Genomic DNA, 27,719 nt, shown 5'->3' with positions numbered 1-27,719 from the left:
TTAGCCAGCAGCTTAAGGCTTCCTTTGGTGCAAAATTTGGCAAGGATTTCAGGGTCCTGCTGAGAGCAAAGCGCTATTACCAATATTAATTTGCATTCAGGTATATTGAGCTGAGATTCTCCTTGTTTGCTTCCTCTCTCTTTTTTAGATACAAGGACTACAGAGATCCACCATGGGCACCAGATGCCTACACCTTTTCCAAACAGTACTGGTCTGTCCTTGCTGCCCGACTGGCCTTTGTAATATTCTTCCAGGTATCAAAAATCATTTTTGCTAAATTTGTTATTTTTTAATGTAATAGACCTGGCATCAGACTTCCAATGCCATTTTTTTTATTTAGAAATGCATTGCCATTTATTTGATATGGGGTTTTCTTGGGATGTCTGGTGCCAGCCAGGTTACTTAAAAATACAGCTAAGAAAATGTTTCTTTTCATCTTACTGTTTATTCTTACATGTAGTATTAATTCTATACTGAAGGAATGAACTGTTTAAGTATCTTTGGCAGCAATGCCAGCCTGAGGTCTGGGGAATGATCCTACAACATTGGCAGACTTCCTTTGGGAGATTCTTCATCTTCTTGGCAGAGACATACACGATTAACCAGGTTGGACTGAGAGTGTCAGTCATTTTCTCAACAGAAATGCTCTACTAGGGTCAGATCCAGGACCTAACTGGATCAATCCAGAGCTTTTGCATTTTTTTTTTTTTTTATAAAGCCGCTCTTTTGTTTTCCTAACTGTACATCTCCAGTTGTTGTGAAACTGTGCTTGATTTGAATGATTGCATCAACGTTGTGCAATTAATGCTTTTCTCCAGACACACTTTTTTGAATTGTGGCCAATGGTTAATAGTCCAGTCTTTGGCTCCCATCTGACTATAGGAGCCAAGTTACTCTAAGGATATGATAGTGTTTGTGCAAGATTTTACTGGCACATGATTTTATTCTGCTTAACTCTCTTTGACCAGTTTAACAAAATACAATCAATGAGATAGAGGGAATTCATGCAGGGTCTTATACTGTATTTACTGAACAATTCCATGGTATGCCATGTTATACTTGTATGTATTGTATTGCAAAATGTATTCTCATGCAATCTTATTTGATAGACCAACACAAAGTAGTGTATAATTGAGATGAGGAAGAAAGTTATATATGTTTTTCTTATGGATAAAATTCTGAAAACTGTGACATGCATTTTCTATTCAGAACCTACAAGTCAACCCTTTGTAGAACCACCTTTTGCTGGAATTACACCCGCAAGTTTATAGGATCATGTCTCGGCTTTATGCACATATTGAAAATAACCTTTTCTCCCTTTCTACTTCGCAATGTCGCTCATACTCACTCAGATTAGATGGAGAGCTTTTGTGTCATTTTTCAAGCCTTGCCACAGATTCTGAATTGAATATAGGTCTAGGTTTAGACTGGGCCATTCCAACCCATGAATATGCTGTGATCTAAACCCCTCCATTGTTACACTGTCTGTATGAAGGTGAACCAGCTCAATTTTAAACATTTTGCAGCCTCTTTCTGGGTTTTCTTGCAAGATTGCCATGTTTTTAGCTCCTTTCATCTTCCTATTAAGTCTTACCAGCTTACCCACAGCATGATGCTGCCACCACCATTTTTTATGATGAGAATGGTTTGTCGATGGTGATGTATAATGCTGGTTTTTCGACACATGTATCATTTGCATCTATGCCATTAAGTTCCATTTTGGTCTCATCTTACAAGAGCACCTTCTCCCACATGTTTGTTGTGTCTCCTAGATGGCTAACCACAAAACTCCAACTGAACCTCTCATAGCTTTTTATTAACAATAGCTTTCATTCTTCTTTAGAGGTCCTGTGGTTATCATGTACCCTTTGACTGTTTCTCTGATTATTGCTCTCCTTACCCAGCCTTTTAGTTTAGGTGGATGTGTCTTGGTTTGAAGGTATGTCATTCTCTTTCTGTTTGCAGATGATGGAATGAACAGTGTTCATTGAGATGTTCAAAGCTTGGAATATTTTCTTATAATCTTACCCGACCTTATCCATGACCTGTCTGCAGTGTCCCTTATTCCTTATTGAGCTGTTTGTTCACTGATGTTCTCTAACAAACCCCTGAGGCCTTTAAAAAGTAACTGAATGTTTTCTTAGATAAAATTACACACAGTTGCTCTCTATTTGCAAATTAGGTGTCTTCTAAAGGCAGTTGGTTTCACTGGAGTCTATTTAAGCGTTTCAGAGTAAAAGGAGCTGATGACCCTCACACTTTTCAGATTTTTATTTATGAAAAGGTTTGAAAACCATGTTTCATTTTCATTCCACTATAATAGGCACTACTTTGCCTATCATATAAACATGACAAAAAAAGGCTAAAAACAGCTTTGTTTCCTCTTTTTTGTCTCCCCGACAGAACCTTGCCATGTTCCTCAGCATGCTGGTAGCTTGGATGATCCCAGATGTGCCACGATCGCTGCGGGAACAGCTGAAAAAAGAGAACATGGCGTTGATGGAGTTCTTGCTTGAACAAGACCAAGAAGCCTGTGCCAAAACTCTCTCCCAAAAACGCTCAACCCCCTGCTTTCCAGCCAAAATAGACATTGTAGTGGAGGAGGCACCAGAGGAGGAGGACGTGTGCCAAGTGGGGGAGAAAGAGGAAGAAGTGCGTGTTGAGATCAGTCTGGATGAACCCACTGGGTTTGATACCAACCCAGAGGTTTATAAGTCATTTGAAGAAGCTGAAAATAACAAGGATGATGGGCCAAGAGGTCAGGAGTGTGAGGAAGTTGGCCAGGAGGAAAGCAAAGAAAAGGTAGAACATGGAGAAGTGAGTGAAGAGGTTGCAGGAGAAAAAGAGGAAAGTATAAAGAGCAATGAAGGTGATGTTTATGAAGCAAAGGCAGCTGAGGAGACCTTTACTGTAGATCTGGACGCTTTTATGAGTGAGCTGGGTCTGTTAGGTAAGAGGAGACATCGCTCAGTTTTTGATTATTCTTTACATGAAATCTCATATGATGTCATCTGATCCTCTTCTCTTTTTCTATCCATCTAGATGACGAGCCTTCATCAAGCATGGCTGTGGAAAAGGAGCTTCCCCGCTCAGAATCCAAAAAAGGTCAACAGAAAGACAGGGAACCTCCTTCCCGTCCCTCATCCCAAAAAGGCTCGTCCCAGAGTCTTAAAGGCTCTAGGCCAGACATTGCAACACAGAATCTTGATACTAGGATGTTGACTCTAATTGCTCCTCCTCCCAGAGAGCCAGACTCGAGAGTAAAAACCCGCTGCTCCACCCTTCCTTCCCATTACAGAGGGGCTGAGGCTTGCTACAGCCTGCCCCGGCCCAGCCAATCCACCAGCCTCACAAAGCTCCAGCAGCATCCCTCGCTTACTCCCCTGGTTCCTTTGGGCTCCATATCCCCCAAACCATCCTCTCCCTCACGCAGCCCCGTGTCCCTGTCATCTCCACAGTCAGTATTGACCCAACAGCCCCAAGCCATAAGTGAATTTTACATGCTGAAAGGCCCTCCACCTCAGCTGCCACGTTCCAGGGGCAAAACACGCTGCTCCACTCTGCCTCCCCGACAGAAAGTACCCGGTCCCGGGGAGGCAGCCTCAAAGCCAAGCCATTCTTCCAGCTGTGCTAAACTTGGAGACCATATCCCACCTTCATCCAGTGAACTGAAGCGCAGTGACACTCCAGTGTAAGGAGCTCTGCAGAGCAACGAATGGAGGCTGTAGACTGCAGAGGGAGGGGGAACCAGATTAGCTTCTCCTGTTTGTGCCTGAGGCTGCATCCCTTCTACTGTTCTCACCTGCATACAGCTGGGCTTTAAAGAGAGACCATTCAGATCAAATAGACTTCCTTTTTATTGTTTCAATCTTCACACATGTAACACTATTTATATCAATTTTATATCAATAACAGTTTTAGTGCTGAAGAGTTAAGAGAAAAGCTCCTCAGACTTTTTTTTTGCCATGACCAATAAAGACTCAGATTGTTTTCTTTCAATTTTACTTCATTTGTGAATGTTTGTTCATTTTCATAACACGCATATTTCAAAAGGCACTACAGTGTTGTTATTTGCATTCATTTTGTATTGTAACTGTTTTACACACATGCAGCAATGCTGCCGCGTAAAGATGACAGCTAGAATCCAGAGCTCCGCTTGTAGCTTTTGTTTATTTTCAGTGGTTTTGATATTTGAGAGATGTAAAATTCTAATTAAACAGCCACCTATTTTTGATGTTTGTGCTTCCTTTTGTTTCCTTTTTGCCATTGCTTATTTTATTTTACATTTAGATCATATGAGACTTTTTCTAAAATGCAGTTTTACAAAATACCAAGACTCGTCTTCTTGAAGAGCTTAAACATAACACAGTATAGCAGTACTTTACTTACGGGTCCATCTCAATAAATAAGAAAGTCATCAAATGTTCATTTCAGTGTTTCAATTCAAAAGGTTAAACTCATACAGTACTTTACATTGATTCATTAGTCACAGGGTTGACATATTTTAGACACTTATCTCTGTCTCACAACTAATGAAAATCCCAATTTCTGTTTCTCAGAAAATTACAATACTACAGTTGAACAATTGAAAAAAAGGCTATAGATTTCAATGTGGTGCAGTAGTGACACCTGGAGAGGCATGATCGGGAGGAATGGCCTCCCCGATCTGAATCCGAGTGGTGTTTTGTTGTTGGACTTCTGTGCTAGTCACGGATTGTCCATAATGAACACCATGTTCAAGCATAAGGGTGTCCATCAGTGCATTTGGCACCAGGACACCCTAGGCAGGAGGTCGATCATCGACTTTGTTGTCGTATCGTCACACCTTCGGCCGCATGTTTTGGACACTCGGGTGAAGAGAGGGGCTGAGTTGTCCACTGATCACCACCTGGTGGTGAGTTGGATCAGCTGGAAGAGGATAAAGCCGGACAGACTTGGCAGGCCCAAGCACATAGTGAGGGTCTGCTGGGAACGTCTGGCAGAGCCCTCGGCCAGGGATGTATTCAACTCCCACCTCCAGGAGAGTTTTGACCAGATTCCGGGGGATGTTGGAGACATAGAGTCCGAGTGGACCATGTTCTCCGCATCTATTGTCGATCCTGCCGCCCGTAGCTGCGGCCGTGAAGTCTGTGGTGCCTGTCGCGGTGGCAATCCCAGAACCTGGTGGTGGACACCGGCAGTAAGGGATGCTGTCAAGCTGAAGAAGGAGTCCTATCGGCTGTGGTTGGCTTGTGGGACTCCTGAGGCGGCTGACGGGTACCGTGAGGCCAAGAGTACTGCGGCCCGGGCTGCGTCAGAGGTAAAAACGCGGGCCTGGGAGGAGTTCGGTGAGGCCATGGAGAAGGACTACCAGTTGGCCTCGAAGTGATTCTGGCAAACTGTCCGGCGCCTCAGGAGGGGGAAGCAGTGCTTCGCCAACACTGTTTATAGTGGGGGTGGGACCCTGCTGACCTCGACTGAGGACATTATCGGGCGGTGGAAGGAGTACTTCGAGGATCTCCTCAATCCTGCCATCACGCATTCCCTGGTGGAAACAGAGGCTGGGGACTCGGGGTTGGACTCTTTCATCACCTAGGCTGAAGTCACCGAGGTGGTTAAAAAGCTCAGCAGTGGCAAGGCTTCGGGGGTGGATGAGATCCGCCCTGAGTAACTCAAATCTCTGGATGTTGTGGGGCTGTCATGGTTGACACGCCTCTTCAACATTGCGTGGCGGTCGGGGACAGTGCCTCTGGACTGGCAGACTGGGGTGGTATTCCAACTACAGGGGGATCACACTCCTCAGCCTCCCTGGTAAGGCTTACGCCAGGGTATTGGAGAGGAGAGTCCGGCCGATAGTCGAACCTCGGCTTCAGGAGGAGCAGTGTGGTTTTTGTCCCGGCCATGGAACACTGGACCAGCTCTATACCCTCTGCAGGGTACTCGAGGGTTCATGGGAGTTTGCTCAACCGGTTCACATGTGTTTTGTGGACCTGGAGAAAGCATTTTTAGTTTAGGTCAGGCCAGTTTGATGGTCAATAAAGCACAGTGATACCATGGTCATTAAAGCACTCTTTGATACTTTTTGCACTGTGGGCGGTGACTCATAGCTAATGCAAACCCGGCCCAGGTAAGATGGGCAAAGAAGATTGGTAAGATCAGTTTAGGATAAGCTTAACACAAGGAATGTGACAGTAGTAACCCACATCCTGGATACATCTCTCTGTGGTAGCTCTTGAATCTCTGACTCCAGCTGTAGTTCCCACCTTCTGAATCGCCCCCCAAACTCTTGGAAGGACCATACTCCATAGATCACATTCTTCTTGCATGTGCACCTTTTTCTACCACACTTTTTTCTTCCACTCAACTTTCCATTAATATGAGATTATTTTAATGTTTTTTATGACCAAAGACCACATTGTAAATGGTAAATGGACTGAATTTATATAAATGTTTTTCTTGTCATACTGACCACTCAAAGCACTTCACACTAGAGCCACATTCACCCAATCACACTCACAAACATGCACACATCCTTACACTGAGTAGGCAACTTGCCTTGCCCAGGGGCACATCAACATGTGGCAGAAGATGGCTGAAATCAAACCCACAACTATCTGATTGAAAGACAACTACTCTTCCCACTGGTCCACTGTTGCCAAATAGTACAAAATGATCAACCATATCTCCCTCAAACTTTTGAATTAACTTTGCTTCATTATTATCTTAAGAATGCAGCTATCCATGGTGCTTGTGCAACCTTTTCTACTATTCTTTGTCCTCCACTGAACGTTCCATTAATGGCTTTTTGCAGCTTACCCTCTTTGTGGAAGATGCCAATGGCTGTCAAGCCAGTCTTCCCCATGGTTGTGTAGTTCATAACATAACTATAATACATTTTAGCTTTAGAAACTCTTCAAATTTATTTTTGTGTAATATACTCTTATTTTCAAGGAAATTAATTTTAGGTTTTCATTAGTTTTGAGATAATCATTCAAATGAATGAAAATAAACTCTTAAATTGCATTACATCGTATCATACTAGTGTGTATGTTTAAATGCAATGAACAGCAACACAGCTTTTTTGAGATTCAGCCACTAATACATTGTAATAGATGTGGTGCTAGTAATTTTGTTGTCTCTGTTGCCCTCTTCTGGTGCATGATGTAACATGACAAAATTTGCCTCATATTTAAAAAGACTCTCAGAAATGTGTTGCTTTCCTTTTATGTCCCACCTAAAGCTACAATCTTCAAGACTTTATCACTACCTTCCTAAATAAAACCACTAGACATTTACAACTGGTTCCTGGAAATAACTTTTGCCTTGAGAAAAACAAAAAAACTTGAGATTATTTGCCGCACCCAGAGTTGCTCAGTCTGTGTTTATATGTTTATTATTAACTCAGGTAGCTATCTCCGCAGCATGATGTTTCACTCTTTGTTCTTGTGTGAGAGAGTTCCTCTTTCTCACTTGGCTCCTCCTCCTCTTCTGCCCCACTAGTGAATGGGGCCTTTGTGGGGCTGCTTTGGCATTCCAAAGGAATTCTTGCAGGTGAGGGTATGAAAACGATCCCACCTGCACTTCAGATGACTGTTGTAGAGCTTACTCTTTACAGGCTAAAAGAAAATATTGGCAAAATGCTCCAGTGGCACTAAGCTATTTGCAGTCCATTATCTTTAAAGATTTGTAACCACTACGAGTGTGTGATCAGAGAGCAGACAAAGTGGGAGGGAAGGATTCAGGACTTTTTTACCAGGTTAGCGACTACAGGCAAGGCTTTAAATCTTGACTGGAGACTGTTTAAACACAGTCATGTACATTGCGCCAGTCAGGAAGCTCACTGACTTACAAACAAAACCTTTTCACTTTAACTTTTTTCCTCTCCTTGAAGAGACTTCTTAAAAGCCACAATGCATCCAAGAGTGTCCAGGATCTAACAGAACTGTTATCTGGTGTGATTAAGTGCCCTATATGGGTGGTATGAGTAATAGACTGATCTCACTCAGACAGATCCCCAGACAACACCCAGCATTACTTACACCGGGCGCACCGTAAGGGTAAGTGTGTGAATGTTGAGCTTATTATTTATTACGCTGTACATTTATTTTCACTGTTGTTTTCCCAAAGCAGCCTTTTTAGTGAAGAGAACAATAATGTCAAAGACTGAAGGCATGAATGAAAGGGTTTATTGTGAAAGACACTATTAATTTGAAGTTAATATGACTTGCGTAGTGTTTTACTTTGCTTTCCTGAGACCTGGTAACACATTCTCATCTGCTTCAGCTTTTCTCCCCGCTGCTGAAACTTGTCAAGACAACACTGCCTGGAGGTATGTCTGCCTTTTCCCATGCTGACTTATTAACAACCTTTGAGCTTCAGGGACACACTCATTTGACCTATACTGCCTTGGTAAATTAATTTAATTAAAAATAGGTTGATTGTCTTCTGTATTTATTCAAACAGCCCAGATAAAAATGCCAGTTTATATCAGCCCAAGATATAAAGGTCAGTTTCTTAGTGGTCAAGTATCATATTTTATCTGCACATGGGCAGAGTCCATAAGAGGAAGGACTTTACTTCTCTTTAATTTCTGCTTCCATGAATTGTTCCTCACCTTTCTTTATCTTTATTGCCCTTTGATATCTGCTGGAGTTTTCCATTTCCAGTGTGCTGGTTTTCTTTACAACTTCAAGGCCTTACAGCATAGATTTGGTTACATATTCTAGATCTCTAGATGCATCAACAATAGTTAATTGCAGGCTCACATCTGGTTCTTAATGAGTAGTGATAACAGCGATGAATGTAAAATGTCTGCATTGGTAATACTGGATCACAGTCCTGTGTTTGGCAGAGCCGATCATAACATACAGGTTGGTAGACTGGAAAAGTTTTTTATAGGTTAGATTATTGTAATGGCGTCTTTACCACAGTCATCAGGCAGCTGCCGCTCATACAAAATGTTGCTGTGAGAGTCCTGACAAACTCAAGAGAAATGGATCATATCACACCAGTCCTGTACTGACTGTACTGGGCTGGCTCCCTGTTTGTTAAAGGAGTTACTATGTCTCATATAAACCCAACAGCTCATCAGAGACTTGTACATTCAGTGTTCCCTGGACCAGAACTAAACATGCAAGGCAGTATTTAGGTTCTCTGGTTCGGAGCTCTGGAAACAATTTCCTGAAAACTTGAGTTGTGCAGAAACAGTGGGCTCATGTAGATCAAGACTAAAAACATTACTGTTTACTGCAGCTTTTCCATAAAGGTAAAATATTACTTTATCAGTTCATTTCTATTTTGTCATAGCTATTGTTTTTGTTTGCCTAGCACAGTTTCTTTATTTTTTGTGTGATGTGAGTGTTTTAAACTTAACACTTATCTTTAATGTAATTCTCATCACTTCTTATTCTTTATTTTTTTGTGAAGTAGTTTGAATTACCTTGCGTACAAATGGCACTGTACAAATAAACATAGCTTACCATGTATAGATTCGAAATAAACCTTCTGGTTTATGGACAAAAACACAAGGCCATAAATCTATTTGGACCAAAGTATGCTAAATAAGAACAAAAACATACTCAAATTGAAACTGACCTTTTTTAATTATTGATAAAATTCTTAGGTCCGACTTTGTATAGAGACAAATAAAATGGGGTAGTTATAACAAAATAATTGTTAGTCCACTACAATTCTCTTCCTAAAATGGTTTCCATTCACTTTTTTATATTTAAGGAGACTATAAAACAGATGGTTTCAATTGTTTTAACCTAAATGGGTTTGTTTCACATTTTAGCATCATGTTGCAGACAATCAAAGAGTGGCTGTGGTGGGAACGTCTGTGGCTTCCAAAAAGAGTCTCCTGGGCAGATCTCGAGGACAAAGATGATCGCATTTATGCCAAAGCCTCTCAACTTTATGATGCGGTGCCTTGTGCCCTCTGCCTGCTGGTGGTCAGATATCTGTTTGAAAGGCAAGATTAGACAGCATAATAGTAAATGTGGCTGAGAGTTCAGCTATTCAATAATCAGATTTGAGTATATTGGGATTATGTTGCACAAGTTTGAAGCAGTGTTAAGAAATTCCAAAGAGTTGTGTTATGAGGGAGTTTTACAGAGCTCTGTATGCTGTTTCAGATACTTAGCCATGCCGCTGGCTAATGCTCTTGGGATCAGAGACAAGGTGCGTCTCACAGCTGAGGAAAACTCAATCCTAGAAAAGCACTTCTGTAGACAAGCCAGGAATCCATCACGGGTATGTTAAAAGAGTCCATTCATGAAGAAACAAAGGCATTTTTTTTCTTTCTTACACACTTTATTCCCAGGCAGCAATGTGTTGTGCTTTCTAGGAGTTTAGCTTTTATATTTTTTTATTATAATTTTTTATTATAAATCTTTATAATAAATAAAGAGACCAATAATAGAACAAAATAAGGAGAACATTTATTTAAACAACAAATTAAGAATTAGATTGATGTGTTTTAAAATAAACTTACAGTGCTGTGGAAAGGTATTTACCCCCTTTTATATTTCCTGTTTTTTACGCACTTTAAGGTTTCAGATTAACAAAAACAAAATTCATATAATTATAACCTGAGTAAATGTAAAATGCAGTTAATAAATGACAATGTCATTTATGGGCTGAAGGGCTGAGTAGTAGGAAGATTGTAGGTTCAAATATCTGCCTGTGGCTCTGTGTCTCTGTGTTGCACCCTCAAACCTAATAACTCTGATTTGGACCATTTTCCTCCTGCATAACCCAAGTGTACTGAAGGTGATGAACTGATAGCTGGACATTGTCCTCCAGAATTTTCTACTAGAGAGTAAAATTCATGGTTCCATCATTTATAGAAAGTCTTCCAAATCCTCGAAGCAGGCCTACACCATTACACTACCACCACCATGTTTTTCTGTCTGCGTGACGCTCCTATTCTGAAAAGCTCTGTTAGCTTCACACATTATTAGGCATCCTGTTACATAACTGTAACAGTTTTTGTAAAAGTTTTTGTAAAAGTCTTGAAGATCATCAAAATGTTTTCGCCAATGTAAGACGTTTCTTTGTTTTTTGTTTTTCTTTTGGTCAGCAATGGTTCTGGCCTTGCAACTCTCCCATGGATGCCATTTTAGCCCACTATCTTTCTTATTGTTGAATTCTGAACACTAATCTTAACTAAGGTGAGATAAACCTGCAGTGCTTAAGATGTTGTTCTGGATTACGTCAGCCACTTCTGGAAAGGTTCCCCACTGTTACGTGTTTTCTTCATTTGGGGATAATGGCTCTCTGTAGTGCGCTGGCATCCCAAAGCCTTAGAAATGGCTTCAAAACAGCTTCCAGACAGATAGATGTCAATATCTTTGTTTCCTATCTGTTGTTGTTTTGATGATGTGTTGATTTTTGTCCTACTTCATGTTGTATGATAGGTTCTTTTTAAGTGGTTTCGTGATTCTGCAGGTTTGGCAATAATCAGGCCAGGAGTTTCCAGTGAAATTGAACTCTGCTTTCTACAACACATGGTTAATCCCAATGAACACTTTTAATTCAATTTTTTTTTTAACAATGGTGTAATTACTTTTTTTTACATAGGGTGAGGTTTGTTTTGGTAGCTTTTTAACCTTGACAAATAGTTATAAATTTAAAAACTACTTTTCATTCAACAAAAGAGGAAAACAGAAGAAGATCTGTAAGAAACCACATATTTGTTCACACACTGTATCTGCAGGCTTAAAATGCAGGTTAAAAATGATGGAAATCACCTGGTTTTGTTGGTGCAAACACAACTGAAATTAGACATGCTGCACTATATACTGTAGGTACAAAAACCTAATTCCAGCGTAAAATGTGTAAATTTGCAGAGTGTCTATAGCGGTGTGCTTTAACACCAGAGTTGTTTGCTTTGTGTTTCAGGCTGATGTTTGGTCTCTGAGTAAGAAGACCGGTTGGCCAGAGAGGAGAGTAGAGGTGTGGTTCAGGAGGAGGAGGAACCAGGATCGACCTGGACTTCAAAAGAGGTTCTGCGAGGCCAGGTGCGTGTATTTGGATATGAAGACTTTGCATTAGTGGGAGAATAAGGCTGTTTGTGTAAACATTTGACTTGTTTGCTCTTGTGTTCCACCAGTTGGAGATGTGTGTTTTATCTTTGTGCATTCCTTGGAGGACTGTTGGCCCTTTATGATGTAGGTTTTCAGGAAATGTATTTTCTTATTTCCTCTTTCTGCCTTTAATGTGTATTTATTTGTTATATTCTTGCAGCTGCTCTGGCAAAAAAAAAAAAAAAAAAAAAAAAAAAAAACATCTGTGTGCCCAATTTCCCCAATCACTTTCCTCTTGTTTCCTTCGTTTCTTTAGAAACCCTGGTTTTATGATCTAAGGGAGGTTTGGACAGAATTTCCTAAACAGGTAAGTCTATTCCATTCTTTGTGTTAGGATAGGCTGCACAAGAGTTCAACCACTGTGATTCACGAAAATGTGCCATGTTTTGTTAAATGTTCCTTCAGTCCATGCTCCCATCGCAGTACTGGTATTACATATTGGAAATGGGCTTCTACCTTTCTCTGCTCCTCAGCCTAACGTTTGATGTGAAAAGGAAAGTGAGTGTACAGCATTGCTGAAGTATAAAATGCATCAATAATCTTAAATTGTTTCAATCTAATTGTAATTGCTTACTATATTTTATTAGATCTTATATTAAAATATTGAAGAGCATTTCTCGTTGTATTCACCAACTGTTAGTTTTGCAAGAAAGTATGACTTAATAAAGAGAAAAAAGATTATTTACAGTAACAAGTACCAATTGTTTTACAAAATGCAGTAATGTTAACCTATGATTTGCATGCTGGCAGGACTTTCAAGAGCAGGTCATTCACCATGTAGCTACATTGATACTTCTGAGCTTTTCCTGGATTTCTAACTATATTCGTATCGGAACCCTTGTGATGGCAGTTCATGACTCTTCTGACATAGTCCTTGAGGTCAGTGCTGTTATGCTCAGGTCAGTGTGATTCTGTATGATGGTTATTGCTGAAAGAAAGCTTGTTTGCTGATAAATAGAGGGTTATTCAGTGTTGAAATCAAAAACAAATTCCTGGAGAAAACATCTTTAGATGTATCACAAAGAAATAATTAAGTGAGCCATTGCTAAGGTGAACAGGAGGACCAAAGAGGGTATGAAAAACAGATCCTCATTCTGTCTTGCGCTGTAATTTGCATCAACTTTCCATAACAGATATCTCCAGACTGAATAATACCAGTATATTTACATAACTACATTGTATTGACATTTTAAAGTCAAAATGTTTTCATCTATTTTTACATTATTACTTTAAATCTGAGAATATTCAATAAATAAGCAAAAAGCTGTTAAATATATGTTTACTGTCTAAATACCTAAAATGTCTCAGTAAAACTTGTTAGAAGCAGATTATATCAGGATATGTTGGGTGTATGTAAGAGCTATAAACATCAAGCTTTTCAGCCCCGTGTACAAATAGGTGACTTAGTGGAAGTCAGTTGCTAAAGTGAGGTGAAATAAAGAAATTAAGCTAAAACTGAATGAAGCATATTTGAAACAAAAGTCTGTACTACACACAAATTTACATTAAGGATAATATATATGACCAGCAGTTACTTGTCCTCTTCAAGAGACTTGAAAATACTCCCTGGAACCCCTCCAGGTTCACTAAAATGCGTAAAACGTTTTACAGAATAGATTTAATCATGAAATGTCAGTTACTTCATATATACTTTAATCCACACAACAAATAAATTTTTCCAATGCTTTTCCAGTAGAATAACAACCCTGGCCATAAAGCCAGAAGTACGTTAGCTTAATAGGACTATGTGTTTAGCACATTCCTGTGTCAGTCTGTCCCTGTCATACAGATCTAAATCTAAGTGAGAATCTTTGACAAGACCTAAAAATTCTGCTCATAGAGCTATATTGCAAAGGGGAATGGGCAAAGATGTTAGTCTAGGTATGCAAACTGGTGAGGAAATACCACCAAGACTTTTATTTATTAAAAAAATATACTAGGATAGTGTTGTATAACAACTAATAATAAAAGCTTAGGCTAAATACAGGTCCTTCTCACAATATTAGCATATTGTGATAAAGTTCATTATTTTCCATAATGTCATGATGAAAATTTAACATTCATATATTTTAGATTCATTGCACACTAACTGAAATATTTCAGGTCTTTTATTGTCTTAATACGGATGATTTTGGCATACAGCTCATGAAAACCCAAAATTCCTATCTCACAAAATTAGCATATCATTAAAAGGGTCTCTAAACGAGCTATGAACCTAATCATCTGAATCAACGAGTTAACTCTAAACACCTGCAAAAGATTCCTGAGGCCTTTAAAACTCCCAGCCTGGTTCATCACTCAAAACCCCAATCATGGGTAAGACTGCCGACCTGACTGCTGTCCAGAAGGCCACTATTGACACCCTCAAGCAAGAGGGTAAGACACAGAAAGAAATTTCTGAATGAATAGGCTGTTCCCAGAGTGTTGTATCAAGGCACCTCAGTGGGAAGTCTGTGGGAAGGAAAAAGTGTGGCAGAAAACGTTGCACAACGAGAAGAGGTGAACGGACCCTGAGGAAGATTGTGGAGAAGGGCCGATTCCAGACCTTGGGGGACCTGAGGAAGCAGTGGACTGAGTCTGGAGTAGAAACATCCAGAGCCACCGTGCACAGGCGTGTGCAGGAAATGGGCTACAGGTGCCGCATTCCCCAGACCTGGGCTACAGAGAAGCAGCACTGGACTGTTGCTCAGTGGTCCAAAGTACTTTTTTCGGATGAAAGCAAATTCTGCATGTCATTCGGAAATCAAGGTGCCAGAGTCTGGAGGAAGACTGGGGAGAAGGAAATGCCAAAATGCCAGAAGTCCAGTGTCAAGTACCCACAGTCAGTGATGGTCTGGGGTGCCGTGTCAGCTGCTGGTGTTGGTCCACTGTGTTTTATCAAGGGCAGGGTCAATGCAGCTAGCTATCAGGAGATTTTGGAGCACTTCATGCTTCCATCTGCTGAAAAGCTTTATGGAGATGAAGATTTCATTTTTCAGCACGACCTGGCACCTGCTCACAGTGCCAAAACCACTGGTAAATGGTTTACTGACCATGGTATCACTGTGCTCAATTGGCCAGCCAACTCTCCTGACCTGAACCCCATAGAGAATCTGTGGGATATTGTGAAGAGAACGTTGAGAGACTCAAGACCCAACACTCTGGATGAGCTAAAGGCCGCTATCGAAGCATCCTGGGCCTCCATAAGACCTCAGCAGTGCCACAGGCTGATTGCCTCCATGCCACGCCGCATTGAAGCAGTCATTTCTGCCAAAGGATTCCCGACCAAGTATTGAGTGCATAACTGTACATGATTATTTGAAAGTTGACGTTTTTTGTATTAAAAACACTTTTCTTTTATTGGTTGGATGAAATATGCTAATTTTGTGAGATAGGAATTTTGGGTGTTTCATGAGCTGTATGCCACAATCATCCGTATTAAGACAATAAAAGACATGAAATATTTCAGTTAGTGTGCAATGAATCTAAAATATATGAATGTTAAATTTTCATCATTACATTATGGAAAATAATTAACTTTATCACAATATGCTAATATTTTGAGAAGGACCTGTACACTGTCACATATGTTGTAGTTTTACCTTTTCAGCTTTTTTAATTCCCCTGGTGTATCAGTATAATTGCTTTTCAGTTGATTATGCTTTTTTAAAGAGAAACAAGACTCTTATCTTTGTCTTTGCTCCTTTTACAGGGGGGGAAATTGTTTAACTACGCCAAATGGAAGAAGACTGCTAATGTCATGTTTGTGGTGTTTACACTTGTCTTTATGATGACAAGGATTGTTATTTTTCCCTTCTGGTTAGTAATTAAGACTAAAGAAGGTTATATAAAGCATCACAAATTGCAGTAAAGAGAATTTAACAATTGTGCCCATCTACAGGCTCATTCACTGTACATGGGTGTACCCACTGGATCACTATGACCCCTTCTTTGGCTACTATTTCTTCAACTTGATGTTGCTGGTTCTGCAGATTCTTCACATCTACTGGGCTTTTCTAATATCGAGAATGGCTTACACGTTTATCTTCAACAAGGTGTGTTCAGAAAGATTTCTGTGTATGTGCCATAATCCTACGCCAAATATGTGCCTCTTTGTTCTAAATCTTCTCTTTGGCATGTTTTCATCCAGCAACTGGATGGCGATGTCCGGAGCGACCATGAAGAGGATGACAGTGACTCGCCAAAGGATATAAAACCCAAACTGAGTCACATGAATGGTGCCATAAATGGTGCCAGAGGTCGAACTAACGGTCACTGACTCGTACAGAGAAAAAAGGATGTCCACTGCAGATAGATGTACTTGAGTTAAATTTAAAAAAATTTAATAGAGTGAAATTGTTTTGATAGAACTGTGAAGGAACCTAAATACTGTGATCTTCTATTAGCCCTAGTTAAAATATAGGATTAACAGTTTATTGTCTTTACTTGTATTTTTATGTTAGGGTTACAAACTGGCATGATCATAAAAAAACAAGGGTGATTTTGCATCTTGAAATCACATGTTTCTGTTTATGCTGCAGCATTTGATCAGACTTTATGTATTTATAACATTTTATGACTGTGTTCGTGTCTTTAGGGCACTGTATATCAGTATTTATTTTGGTCCTGTTAATAATGTGGGAGGCAAGCTATGAAAGATTGGATGCTCACTGTAGCACCACCACGCCCTCTAGTGACAGCTAGAAACCCGGTCAGAGCTCGTATCCAGGGAAACCGTCTCTATAGAAACCGCTACGCAAACCATGCGTTGTAGCTTTAACTGAAGCTGTCGACGTCTGTTAGATTATTGGCGGATATATTTATTTACTTTTCCCAGTCAAAATGGCTTGTAAGAGAATATTTCGGCCTAAAGTGAAAACAGGAAACTGGAATGAAGACCTGGTCCTAGAGGAGGTTTGTTGAAAAGAAATGGGAACATTTTATCTGAGCTAGCCGTCACGTTAACATATCTTAGCTAAATCAATTTAAAGGATGCAGAAACATGAATAATCGTCTAGAATTTACAGTAATTTGAAAAGGTTTTAATGAATTTAAAAAAAATTACATTTAGCTTTTTCTTAATCTGAAATCAACCTCATAGACACTGTTATGTAGAGCTGCATTTTAGATGTACACATTTATGCATCTAATCTTTTACAGCATAAATAAAAGATAAGTAGAATGATAATTTAATGAAGACAGCTATGCAAATTATGCATGATCAAACTTTGTCTTAAATGTTGCATTTTTTTTTTACTGATTTAAAATGATGCGTAGTTTTTGAAAATAAAAAATAAAGATCTGAAAAAGTGTTGTGAACATTTGTCTACTTTAAAAGATCGCCTTCAGAAGTCGCCTTATTTTAAGTATAATCCACCTGTGTTGCTTGTATGAGAATTTATTAACCCAAGGTGAAAACAGGAAGTTCTACAATAGCTTTTTTAAAGGAAATTAGGACATATAATCTCCCCTGTTAACAAATCTTGGCTAAATAATTTATAATAATTTCATAACAATGTGAAAACCTGTCTGTAATTAGGCTAACCTAATCTATTAAAACAAAATATTATTTAATTCTTGTAGTTTTTGTATTCTGAAATCAATTTTATATCCAGGTTTCTTTATAGTTCCACATGAGATGTTTTTTCATCTTTCAGATGATACAGATGCTGTTCAGCCCAAAGTTAAGGTTCATACTCCTTTCAGATTTAAATATAAAATCATTTTCATTCAACCAAGAAGTTTGTTTCTGATAGAAAATAAAATGAAATAATAAAACATAGGAAATTCATTTTTGAAAAAAAAGAAATTCTGTTTTTATGAACATTTTATTTTAACATGGCAAGTTGAAAATAGTTTAGACCCTTCTCAATCATCAGTAAAAAAATCTTTATTGACATTGCAGCAATCAGACCCTTATAACCGCTGATGATCAGTTATAAGATTGTATGTTTCCACTGGTATTTTTATGATTTATGTTTGGTGAAAACAGACGTTGGAGGGCCTCCCTGACATCACCCTGATCTTTAGCTCCCTGCACAGATTTTCTATTGGCTGGACGAATGTTACTTTTAGTCAGAAAAAACATGTTGATCAAATTGAAAAAAAACTTTATACCTATATCTGCCAGAGGAATGAATAATTTTAGGCTTCACAGTAAATAATGACTAAGGACTTTAACTATAGGACTTTAATATAATCATCAGTTTGAGTCACTCCAAAGTCACTTTTTTGTGACTTTGGAGAAAGAATAGTGAATCAATGTTAAGTTCATTGTTCTTTCCCTCCTCACATTTCAGCGTTTTAATGAGTTGTTTTATTCCTGTGGGAAATGCATGTCATGTCATTTAATGTTTTACCTAATGCTCATTTATCTGAAAGTCAAGTCATGTAAAATAAAATTTTTCAACGTTTGAGTCATCTCTGCAATTTAAAATAAATTAATGTGGTTATGAGCAGCTAACCTTTCACCACAACTTAAAGTTTAAACCGACATTAGCCTGCAAAAATTATTAGTAAGCATGGTTACCACTATCAAGTAATTCTGATGTTAAAGTTCTTTCAATGAAATGACAGACTGACCATGGGCAGGAATTCCTCTCCTCTCCTCCTGCCAGTCAGCTGGCTGAAGAAAGGCTACCACACTTTTCCCTAACAACAAAGACAAACTTATCTTTTTGGAAACATTTATGGTCATGATAAACATGGAGCCCAAACAAACATAACTTTCTTGGCATTTATCATACTATCTATCATATTTTGAGAGCTTGTAATGACGATAAAAAAAACTTGAATAGTTTGCCATCTCAAGTAACATGACCTTGTATAGAAACACCAGAAATGTCATTGTTTTTTCCAGGAAACAATGAAACACTATTTTGAAAAGAAGGAGAAGGGAGAACTTCTTGTCCAGAAAGTGGACTTCCTCAAACGAAACATTTTGGAGCCGGTAACATGAATTTAAGCTCGTTTAAAAGCTCTGATAATGACCCACAGGCAGCAGTGGTGATGGGGGTGTCTGTCTACATGTGCAGGTGAATCTCTCTGTGCCAAACGATGGACAGCTGCGTTTTGGGGATGTAGTGATGTTGGTGAATGTGGGAGGAGAAAACAGGCAGCTCAGCGCTGTCGGCATCAACGTCGATGTCAACAGTCTCACGAAGACACCATCGCCGGGCATTCAGACACCATGTGGGGTCAGCGCAGCAAGAGGTATTCAGCCCTGCATTCGCACTGCTTTTATCATCACCAGGTAAGCACCCTGAAAATGGCTTCAACAGAAACCTTAGATCAAGCACCTGTTTGGCAGTATCTAACATGGTCTACGTTGGTACAGTGTTGATGGCAGCCCTGAAGGATCCAATCTGCATTTTGACCAAAGTTTTGCTCTGAGAACAACAGATGGCTTTGCCAGAGGGGTAAGTGAAACCTTTTAGTGAAGCTTTATTTCTTTTATTGTTGATTTCTACACCCAGTCCAGGTGTATTGGAACTGATGCAGAATCATATTGCTTTGATGGGATAATAACGTTTTTGCCAAGGCTTCAGAATCTCATCCAGCCATAAATGTAAAACCAAAACCTTTCAAACTGACTGAAAGCTGTACTAAAATGTGTTACACTGTAAATCCTTACAGAAAAATGATTCAGTTGACTTATAATGTAGTCACAAGGCAGTTTATAAGACAATTTTAATGGAGAATTACATAGTCATTTCAGTCCATTCATATAGACAGATTCAAAGTCAATTACATACGTTCCAATTTAACCCTAGTTATAAATGCAGTCAAGTTTTTACCAATTGGTAGAAGTTTTCTGTTCATGGAAGCCCAGTTGATTGCATTTAGTCGCTGAGTCTGCAGCAATCCCTCCTACTGAACAAGCATGTAGCGACAGTCGGAAGGAAAACTTCTTTTACCAGTATGAAGCTTTCAGCAACTGGCTCAGTGTTAACTCAAAGGTTAGGTTAGATACTGGAAACTTAAGATGAATTATGAACATTTTTGAGCAAACAAAAGCAGCTCACATCTATCATTTCACTGAGTCTATTTATAATGTGTCAATCTTGACCTTCTAAATCAGGCATGTGAGCTTTGGAAAATAGCATATTTGACCACATTAAGATTTCCTGTATTTCCTGCTTTCATTACACCACGACTAGATTACTGTAATGTTCTGAATGTTGGTCTGGACTCATCGGTAACAAACTGTTCTAAATGCCGCAGCTCGTCTTTTATATGGCACTAAAAAGAAAATTAGGGCGCGGCGCTGTTGGTGTAGGGGTTAGCGCGCGACCATATATACAGGTCCTTCTCAAAATATTAGCATATTGTGATAAAGTTCATTATTTTCCATAATGTCATGATGAAAATTTAACATTCATATATTTTAGATTCATTGCACACTAACTGAAATATTTTAGGTCTTTTATTGTCTTAATATGGATGATTTTGGCATACAGCTCATGAAAACCCAAAATTCCTATCTCACAAAATTAGCATATTTCATCCGACCAATAAAAGAAAAGTGTTTTTAATACAAAAAACGTCAACCTTCAAATAATCATGTACAGTTATGCACTCAATACTTGGTCGGGAATCCTTTGGCAGAAATGACTGCTTCAATGCGGCGTGGCATGGAGGCAATCAGCCTGTGGCACTGCTGAGGTCTTATGGAGGCCCAGGATGCTTCGATAGCGGCCTTTAGCTCATCCAGAGTGTTGGGTCTTGAGTCTCTCAACGTTCTCTTCACAATATCCCACAGATTCTCTATGGGGTTCAGATCAGGAGAGTTGGCAGGCCAATTGAGCACAGTGATACCATGGTCAGTAATCCATTTACCAGTGATTTTGGCACTGTGAGCAGGTGCCAGGTCATGCTGAAAAATGAAATCTTCATCTCCATAAAGCTTTTCAGCAGATGGAAGCATGAAGTGCTCCAAAATCTCCTGATAGCTAGCTGCATTGACCCTGCCCTTGATAAAACACAGTGGACCAACACCAGCAGCTGACACGGCACCCCAGACCATAACTGACTGTGGGTACTTGACACTGGACTTCTGGCATTTTGGCATTTCCTTTTCCCCAGTCTTCCTCCAGACTCTGGCACCTTGATTTCCGAATGACATGCAGAATTTGCTTTCATCCAAAAAAAGTACTTTGGACCACTGAGCAACAGTCCAGTGCTGCTTCTCTGTAGCCCAGGTCAGGCGCTTCTGCCGCTGTTTCTGGTTCAAAAGTGGCTTGACCTGGGGAATGCGGCACCTGTAGCCCATTTCCTGCACACGCCTGTGCACGGTGGCTCTGGATGTTTCTACTCCAGACTCAGTCCACTGCTTCAGCAGTCAGGTCGGCAGTCTTACCCATGATTGGGGTTTTGAGTGATGAACCAGGCTGGGAGTTTTAAAGGCCTCAAGAATCTTTTGCAGGTGTTTAGAGTTAACTCGTTGATTCAGATGATTAGGTTCATAGCTCGTTTAGAGACCCTTTTAATGATATGCTAATTTTGTGAGATAGGAATTTTGGGTTTTCATGAGCTGTATGCCAAAATCATCCGTATTAAGACAATAAAAGACCTGAAATATTTCAGTTAGTGTGCAATGAATCTAAAATATATGAATGTTAAGTTTTCATCATGACATTATGGAAAATAATGAACTTTATCACAATATGCTAATATTTTGAGAAGGACCTGTAGAGGCTATAGTCCTCGAAGGGGCCCTCCCGGGTTCGAGTCCCGGACCTGGCGACCTTAGCCGAATGTCTCCCCCTCTCTTTGCCCCTCCTTCCTGTCTGACTACTATCAAAAAAAAATAAAGGCCTCTAGTGTTGAAAAAAATTCAAAAAAAAAAAATGAAAACATTACTCCTGTCCTGTCATCTCTGCACTGGCTTTCCATTTCTGGATCAGTTTTAAAGGGTTTTTGTTAACTTTTAAAGTATTAAATGGTCTAGACTGGCTTATTTATTGAATATCCTCTACATTCTCACACCAGTAGGAGCGCTCTGTTCAACCAGACAGTTTCTCTTAGATGTCCCAAGATCCAGCCTGAAATATAAAGGTAAAGGGTCCTTTTCAGGAGCTGTGCCAAAGCTAAGGAACAGTGTATCTATTTCTGTACACAGTGCTCAGACCACAGAGATATTTAAATCACTGCTCAACATTCATCTTTATACCGTGGCATTTGATTCCAATAGACCAGGACATTTTAGTAGATATTGTGTATTTTCTGTTGCGTTTTTAGTCTATTTTTGTTTTTCTGTGCATATTTGTTTTCATTTTAAATTGACTTAGGTATGTTTATTTTTCTTATTTTGTTTAAGCTTCACTGTAAAGGTCTTTTCTGATTTTTAAAATGTGCAATATAAATAAGCTTGACATTTATTATCCAAATCAGAATTATCCAATTCTGTACAAATACAAGAAAAACAAAAACATAAATGGAAGAATTCTACATTTAAATTAAAAGCTGTATGTGTATTTTTAAAAAACAAGTTTACATTTTAGTCCTCTAAGCATTATAAAAACAGTAATATATTAGCAAGGTAACAATAAATACAACCAAACCAAAAACAGACATGAAATGCAAACAATTAAGAAGGCAGTAAAATTATATATTGCTAAGAGAAAAAAAAACACTGTCACAGTTTAAATTACATAGTAGAGAACATATTTATTTCAAGCTTTGTTTTCTCACAAGTAAGCTGCAAAAACAATTTGGTTTCATTCTTTTTTGGTTTCAAACATACCAACATTAATCAAGAAAAAGGCCATGCCTAAAAATAAGTCTCTTTGGATTCTTGGAAAAACACACACTTTGTGAACTAATTTATTAGGAATGTGTCTAATGTGATTATAGTCTTTTTAATAATTTACACCTGGAGTCAGGTGAAATTTCTATTAACCTTCAGTTCACCGGCAAATGGCCATAGTTGCACTTAAATGTGTTTATCATTTAATTGGTTATACACCACCAACAGGATGACCTTAAGACTTCTCACATAATCCAGAGTCAGGTGCAAAGGTCGGAGTTTACTCGGCCTTATAAAGATTGGTAGTGTTGGGTTTTGTGTTAACAGCATAAGCTCTGTATAGAGTAAGTGTAAGTTGATTTACCTTCTAAGAGGGCACTGGTACATTAAAGGTCAGGTTTGAAGGAGTGTTCCAGGAGGCTTTGTAAGCTTTTGGGAGCCTCCATGGGGAATCGTTAACCAAAAATCCAGAATAAATTAACATCTACACACTGGAATTGTCTTATTACAGCTAGAAATGTGCTTTGCAAAATCCTTTTACACCAAAAAAAGAACACCAGAAAAAAACATTAAAGGAGACCTTTGCTGTAAAAAGTGAATGCATGCACTGAGTGCACGTCAACTTCCTGAACACAATCTTTAATCCGTCATTTGACCACTGCTGACCTTTTATCTCTGTTAATGTTTTGCCTCAGCTTTACTTAACCAGTGATCTACAAAGTTTCCAAAAGGTACGTCAACCTTTTTTTACAAAATGTTAACTGAAAATCACAAAGGCAAAAGCATCTGCTACTATCAAGTATTGTAATATTGTGTTTAATTTAAAGTGTGCAAAGAAGTCTGGGCTCCAAGAAGTGTATCTGGATAACAGCACATGCTTCTTGTCATGGTGGAGGATAGTGCACTTTGACCCCCAGGAAAGACTTGAATATGAGGGTCAGCCAGTTCCCGTAAGTCATTTACTGTGTCTCCATGGTTCAGATGCTTGCACTACTTAGGAAAACATATGAAATGTTATGTTAACAAAAACTATGGGGTGAGAACGTTGTCAAAAACAACGTGTATGTAAAGACGGAAATGTGTGCATATTAGTCAATAGTGGTGCAGAAGTAAAATCCAAAAGAGGTATTCTATATTTTCTCTATAAGAATACAAAATAAAATGTTACTACTTCAAGAAATTACAAACACAAAGTTCAAGTTTACAGTTGTGGTTTATTCTTTATGAATACAATATGCTATAACAGTTTGTGAATACGATTTCTTTTCTATGAGAATACGAATTTACATCAGCGACTCGGTGTCACGTGATCTCAGGCTGGTTGGTGGAGCACAGAGTTAGTCGATTCGCATTGCGCATACGCTGTCACACTCCTCACCGCCAGTAAACGGATGACGGAAAACGGTAATGGGAGATAATTCAGTCTAAAAGGAATATTAGGGGAGAAAATATAGAATACCTCTTTTGGATTTTACTTATGCACAACTATTGACTAATATGCACACATTTACGTCTTTACATACACGTTGTTTTTGACAGCGTTCTCACCCCATACAAAAACTATCCTCCATGTTTTACAGGCTAACGAGAAGGTGCTGATCATGCACTGCAAGACAAACCAAGCCCTTGCTGTTCTGGGTGATCAGCTTCTTTGGTATTTTTTTTAAATCTTTATTATGAACTCTAACTAAACAAGATGTTGTTTCAAAGGCTGCAATTTTACAGTCCATCGTGTAATAGTCTAGCTTTAACTACAGTAGCATCATCTTGCACTGAAAAAGAAAACAGAAGTTTACAGCCTTTAGCATATTATTGTTTTAACAATCGTCTTCGCACAATTTCTGCTGACTGTCATTGGAAGTGAGTGCAGCCCCAAGGCAACGCCAAAGCTGGCGTACGCACATTTCTACAGATACTTTGGTGACCCCAAGAGAGTATGCAGCAAAACTGTTGAGATAGTCAAAACATTACTGCAAACTGCAGAGACACATGATGAGAAATGAATATGTCCAAGTGTTTGCTATTACATGAATGCATACTAAACTTCGCACATATTAGTATTATTATTAGCAGAGAGTATTGCAAATGTGACGAAGAGAACATGTATTTTTTTGGCCTAAGATGAAGAGCTGTCTGTTACCCATAGGGTTGATTCAGGTTTATGTGACATCAGGTAATTTGGGACTGGATAAGTAAAATGATATTTTATCTTTGCCTTGTAAAGTGTATACCAAAGTTAAATATACCCATAAAGCATATCAACAAAATCATGCCATATAAATGGTAAATGGAAAATGGCCTGCGCTTGTATAGCGCTTTATCAACTCAGAGGACCCCAAATGTCTTTACACTTTGGGGTCCTCCTTACACTATCAGTCATGCACCCATTCACACACTGACAGAGACAGGCTACATTGTAGCCACAGCTGCCCTGAAGCAGACTGAAGTGAGGCTGCCATATAATCAGCGCCATGTGGCCCTCTAACCACCATCAGCACGCAAGGCGGGTGAAGTGTCCTGGCCAAGGACACAATGATTGAGGACTGAGACGGACAGAGCGGGGGTTTGAACTGGCAACTCACCGGTCACAGGATGAACCCCTACCACCCTCGCCCTATATTATTTAAGGCAAGGATGAAATTACTTTTTACTTGTACCTAATGTCCTAGCGTACCTGAATTCATGAGCAGATAGACCACATTGGGGTTCCTAACAACATTGGCATTTCAGAGGGAGCAGTCAGTAACATACCATTCGATCCTTAACCCAGCAATGCCTTCTGTGTTGAAAGAATATCCATATGGCATGCAGGTTTTTAAATTCCCATATCATGCAGCTGAATAGGTCAACAGAGAGCGCACAGGCTTGATGTGCATGAAGACATCATCTTATCTGACATCATTCCTTGTAAATGGTTAAACTGAGTGGTTTCTTGTTTTTGTTGGACAAACTAGAATTTCAAAGCATTGTGCTAAGTTCCTGAGTGCCTCTAGGTTTATAGAGGTTATTTAAATAATCACATGCATGAAGTTTCAAATACAGCAGTCTCACTCTTTCTGTCGCACTTTTCTGCATTCATTAACAGTAACACTGTGTGATCCTTGTGTGGTACACATGGACATCAGATTTTGCACGTAAAATATGACTTGCTGCTGAGTGTCTGTATTCACATGCCCCATTTAGAACTGTCTCCAGTTCAAAATTTTATCATTTTGCATGTTTGCAGGATTTTTGATTGCACATGGCAATCAAAAATCTGCTAGTACATAATTTATTTACATCTGCATCTGCAGATGTAAATCAAGGCATGTCCAAAGTAGTAGCTGGGGATTCCCTCTTGTGTTCCACGTTGATTGGGATTTACAAAGGAAACGTGCTTTAATCAATGTTTATGCACAGTTTCATACATCAGGATTGTTTGTGCTTTGGTAGATAATTGATGCAAGCACACTGTACCAGTTAAACTCCCAGAAGAGTTTGAGCAAACTCCGCATGTTTACATTTGTGATGGTAGGACAAATAAATGTCTTCTATCTGGCATCCCTCCCAAACAACAAGTTGGCATGTAGATAGTGTCTAATGGTTGTCATGGAGATTTGAAGACCCCCGTGTTCCTCAAATTTTTTGTGTGTATTATGCTATTGCAATAAAATATTAACTTATTTTAAAGCTTTTTAGACACCTCTGCAAGAGGTGCTAATGCAGTGAGCATGTTGAATTGCTGAAGAACTTTCAGGGGCAGAAATTTGTCTGTAAAGTTGTCTTACTCATGCTATTATTTTTTTTACTTTATTTCCACCTAGGTAATGTCTCTTAATGGTATTGAGCAAGTTGTGGTACAACAAAATCCTACTACACTTTAATTAAGTGGTTTTACTATTATGGTGTCACTATGAAGTCACTGGCACAAACGATAGTCAAATACAGTATGTCATTTAGATAAGGTAGCGTGTAAGTCCAAAATCTGCATTAGTCAGTTTCTTTCCTACTTGAGTTCAGGTGATAGATGGTCTACTGCCTTTGCTTAAAAAGTAGCTGCAAGTTAAAGGTTGGCAACAATTAGGTATTTTCGTTGCTCTCAAGTGTGTGAAATTTGTTCTTTTTACAGGACTGCTTACGGCAAAGAATATGAAGTCACAGCTCACACATTCCTTGACTCCCATAAAGCTGAACAAGATGTCAATCACTGGATCCTGTGCACCTCTGATCCTGCTGGGGACGGACTTGTTTTACTGAGACGCTTGCAGCCAGCAGCTAGCGACCAGCAGCTCACCTAGGCATATCCAGGCTTTTAAACCTACTGCATCCAATTTATTTTAACACCATTAACAATTCCTGAAATTCTCACAAATAAAAACCATCTTTTCTAACTGGATCACAGCTTTTACTTTATACACAAGGAGATTCTTGGCTGAACTGCTGTGGGAGAAAATATCTTTGCTTATTGAAATGAAGTAGTTGAACATTTTGATTACTCTTAGACAATCATGTGAAGTGCCGACTACTGACTAATGATAGATAAAGCCACTAAGAAATTGCTTAACTCAGTATAAGCTGAAATACCCTAATGCTAACTTAATAGATAACTTTTGCAATTTTTACATCTTATTGCAAATAAAAACAGCCTCTGCATTGGAACATACTCAAGAGCTATCTAACTAGCTTCCCCAATCAGCTGCGCCCATTCCTGGAACAGCAATACCCACAGCATCCATAAGGAAAATGGCAAAAAACACACACAAAAAAATTTGTACATAATGTTTGAGGGAAATTAAATATTAAAAGTGTGTTCAATTCAAAATTCAAGATCTACCAACGAAGTGCCGGACTGTTGTCAAATTGTCCACAGTCCTCTTTCCACGTGAAAGGTCATTTGGACCTTCTTTTGAAAATGAAGTTCCCATAGCTTGGTGGAAGAGTGGAGAGGC

General features: G+C 39.1%; 3 protein-coding genes across 8 annotated transcripts in view; all 3 read left to right on the top strand.

Annotated features, from left to right (window-relative positions):
* Window positions 1–4,234, top strand: part of LOC124860552 (anoctamin-1) — a 31,780-nt gene extending 27,546 nt beyond the window's left edge. For all 3 annotated transcript variants that reach the window (XM_047353968.1, XM_047353977.1, XM_047353959.1), the window contains 3 exons: window positions 149–254; window positions 2,404–2,950; window positions 3,043–4,234. In XM_047353968.1, coding sequence (XP_047209924.1) covers window positions 149–254; window positions 2,404–2,950; window positions 3,043–3,695 — 1,306 coding nt within the window. In that variant the 3' untranslated portion in view covers window positions 3,696–4,234. The remainder of the gene's footprint in view (window positions 1–148; window positions 255–2,403; window positions 2,951–3,042) is intronic.
* A 3,278-nt stretch (window positions 4,235–7,512) lies between these two features.
* On the top strand, window positions 7,513–16,959 carry cers3b (ceramide synthase 3b). Of its 3 annotated transcripts, none has more exons than XM_047381644.1 (13): window positions 7,513–7,530; window positions 7,986–8,036; window positions 8,263–8,308; window positions 9,773–9,949; window positions 10,113–10,230; window positions 11,881–11,999; window positions 12,092–12,149; window positions 12,322–12,372; window positions 12,471–12,563; window positions 12,816–12,944; window positions 15,757–15,863; window positions 15,946–16,099; window positions 16,195–16,959. In XM_047381644.1, the coding sequence occupies exons 4-13, from the start codon at window positions 9,777–9,779 to the stop codon at window positions 16,321–16,323; spliced, it is 1,131 nt and encodes a 376-aa protein (XP_047237600.1). In that variant the 5' UTR covers window positions 7,513–7,530; window positions 7,986–8,036; window positions 8,263–8,308; window positions 9,773–9,776; the 3' UTR covers window positions 16,324–16,959. The 3 variants fall into 3 exon arrangements, with proteins under 3 accessions (XP_047237600.1, XP_047237590.1, XP_047237583.1); XM_047381634.1 differs by lacking the exon at window positions 7,513–7,530 and adding an exon at window positions 7,540–7,735; XM_047381627.1 differs by lacking the exon at window positions 7,513–7,530 and adding an exon at window positions 7,540–7,735 and having other exon boundaries at window positions 7,871–8,036.
* Window positions 16,819–27,166, top strand: cfap161 (cilia and flagella associated protein 161). Of its 2 annotated transcripts, XM_047381657.1 has the most exons (8): window positions 16,819–16,958; window positions 18,904–18,993; window positions 19,079–19,296; window positions 19,381–19,462; window positions 23,487–23,522; window positions 23,619–23,741; window positions 24,372–24,445; window positions 26,900–27,166. In XM_047381657.1, the coding sequence occupies exons 1-8, from the start codon at window positions 16,887–16,889 to the stop codon at window positions 27,066–27,068; spliced, it is 864 nt and encodes a 287-aa protein (XP_047237613.1). In that variant the 5' UTR covers window positions 16,819–16,886; the 3' UTR covers window positions 27,069–27,166. The 2 variants fall into 2 exon arrangements, with proteins under 2 accessions (XP_047237613.1, XP_047237622.1); XM_047381666.1 differs by lacking the exon at window positions 18,904–18,993 and having other exon boundaries at window positions 16,822–16,958.
* Window positions 27,167–27,719: the final 553 nt, after the last annotated feature.

The sequence above is a fragment of the Girardinichthys multiradiatus genome, chromosome 2, assembly GCF_021462225.1.
Source record: "Girardinichthys multiradiatus isolate DD_20200921_A chromosome 2, DD_fGirMul_XY1, whole genome shotgun sequence".
NCBI lineage: Eukaryota > Metazoa > Chordata > Actinopteri > Cyprinodontiformes > Goodeidae > Girardinichthys > Girardinichthys multiradiatus.
This window is presented reverse-complemented; position numbering and strand designations above follow the sequence as displayed.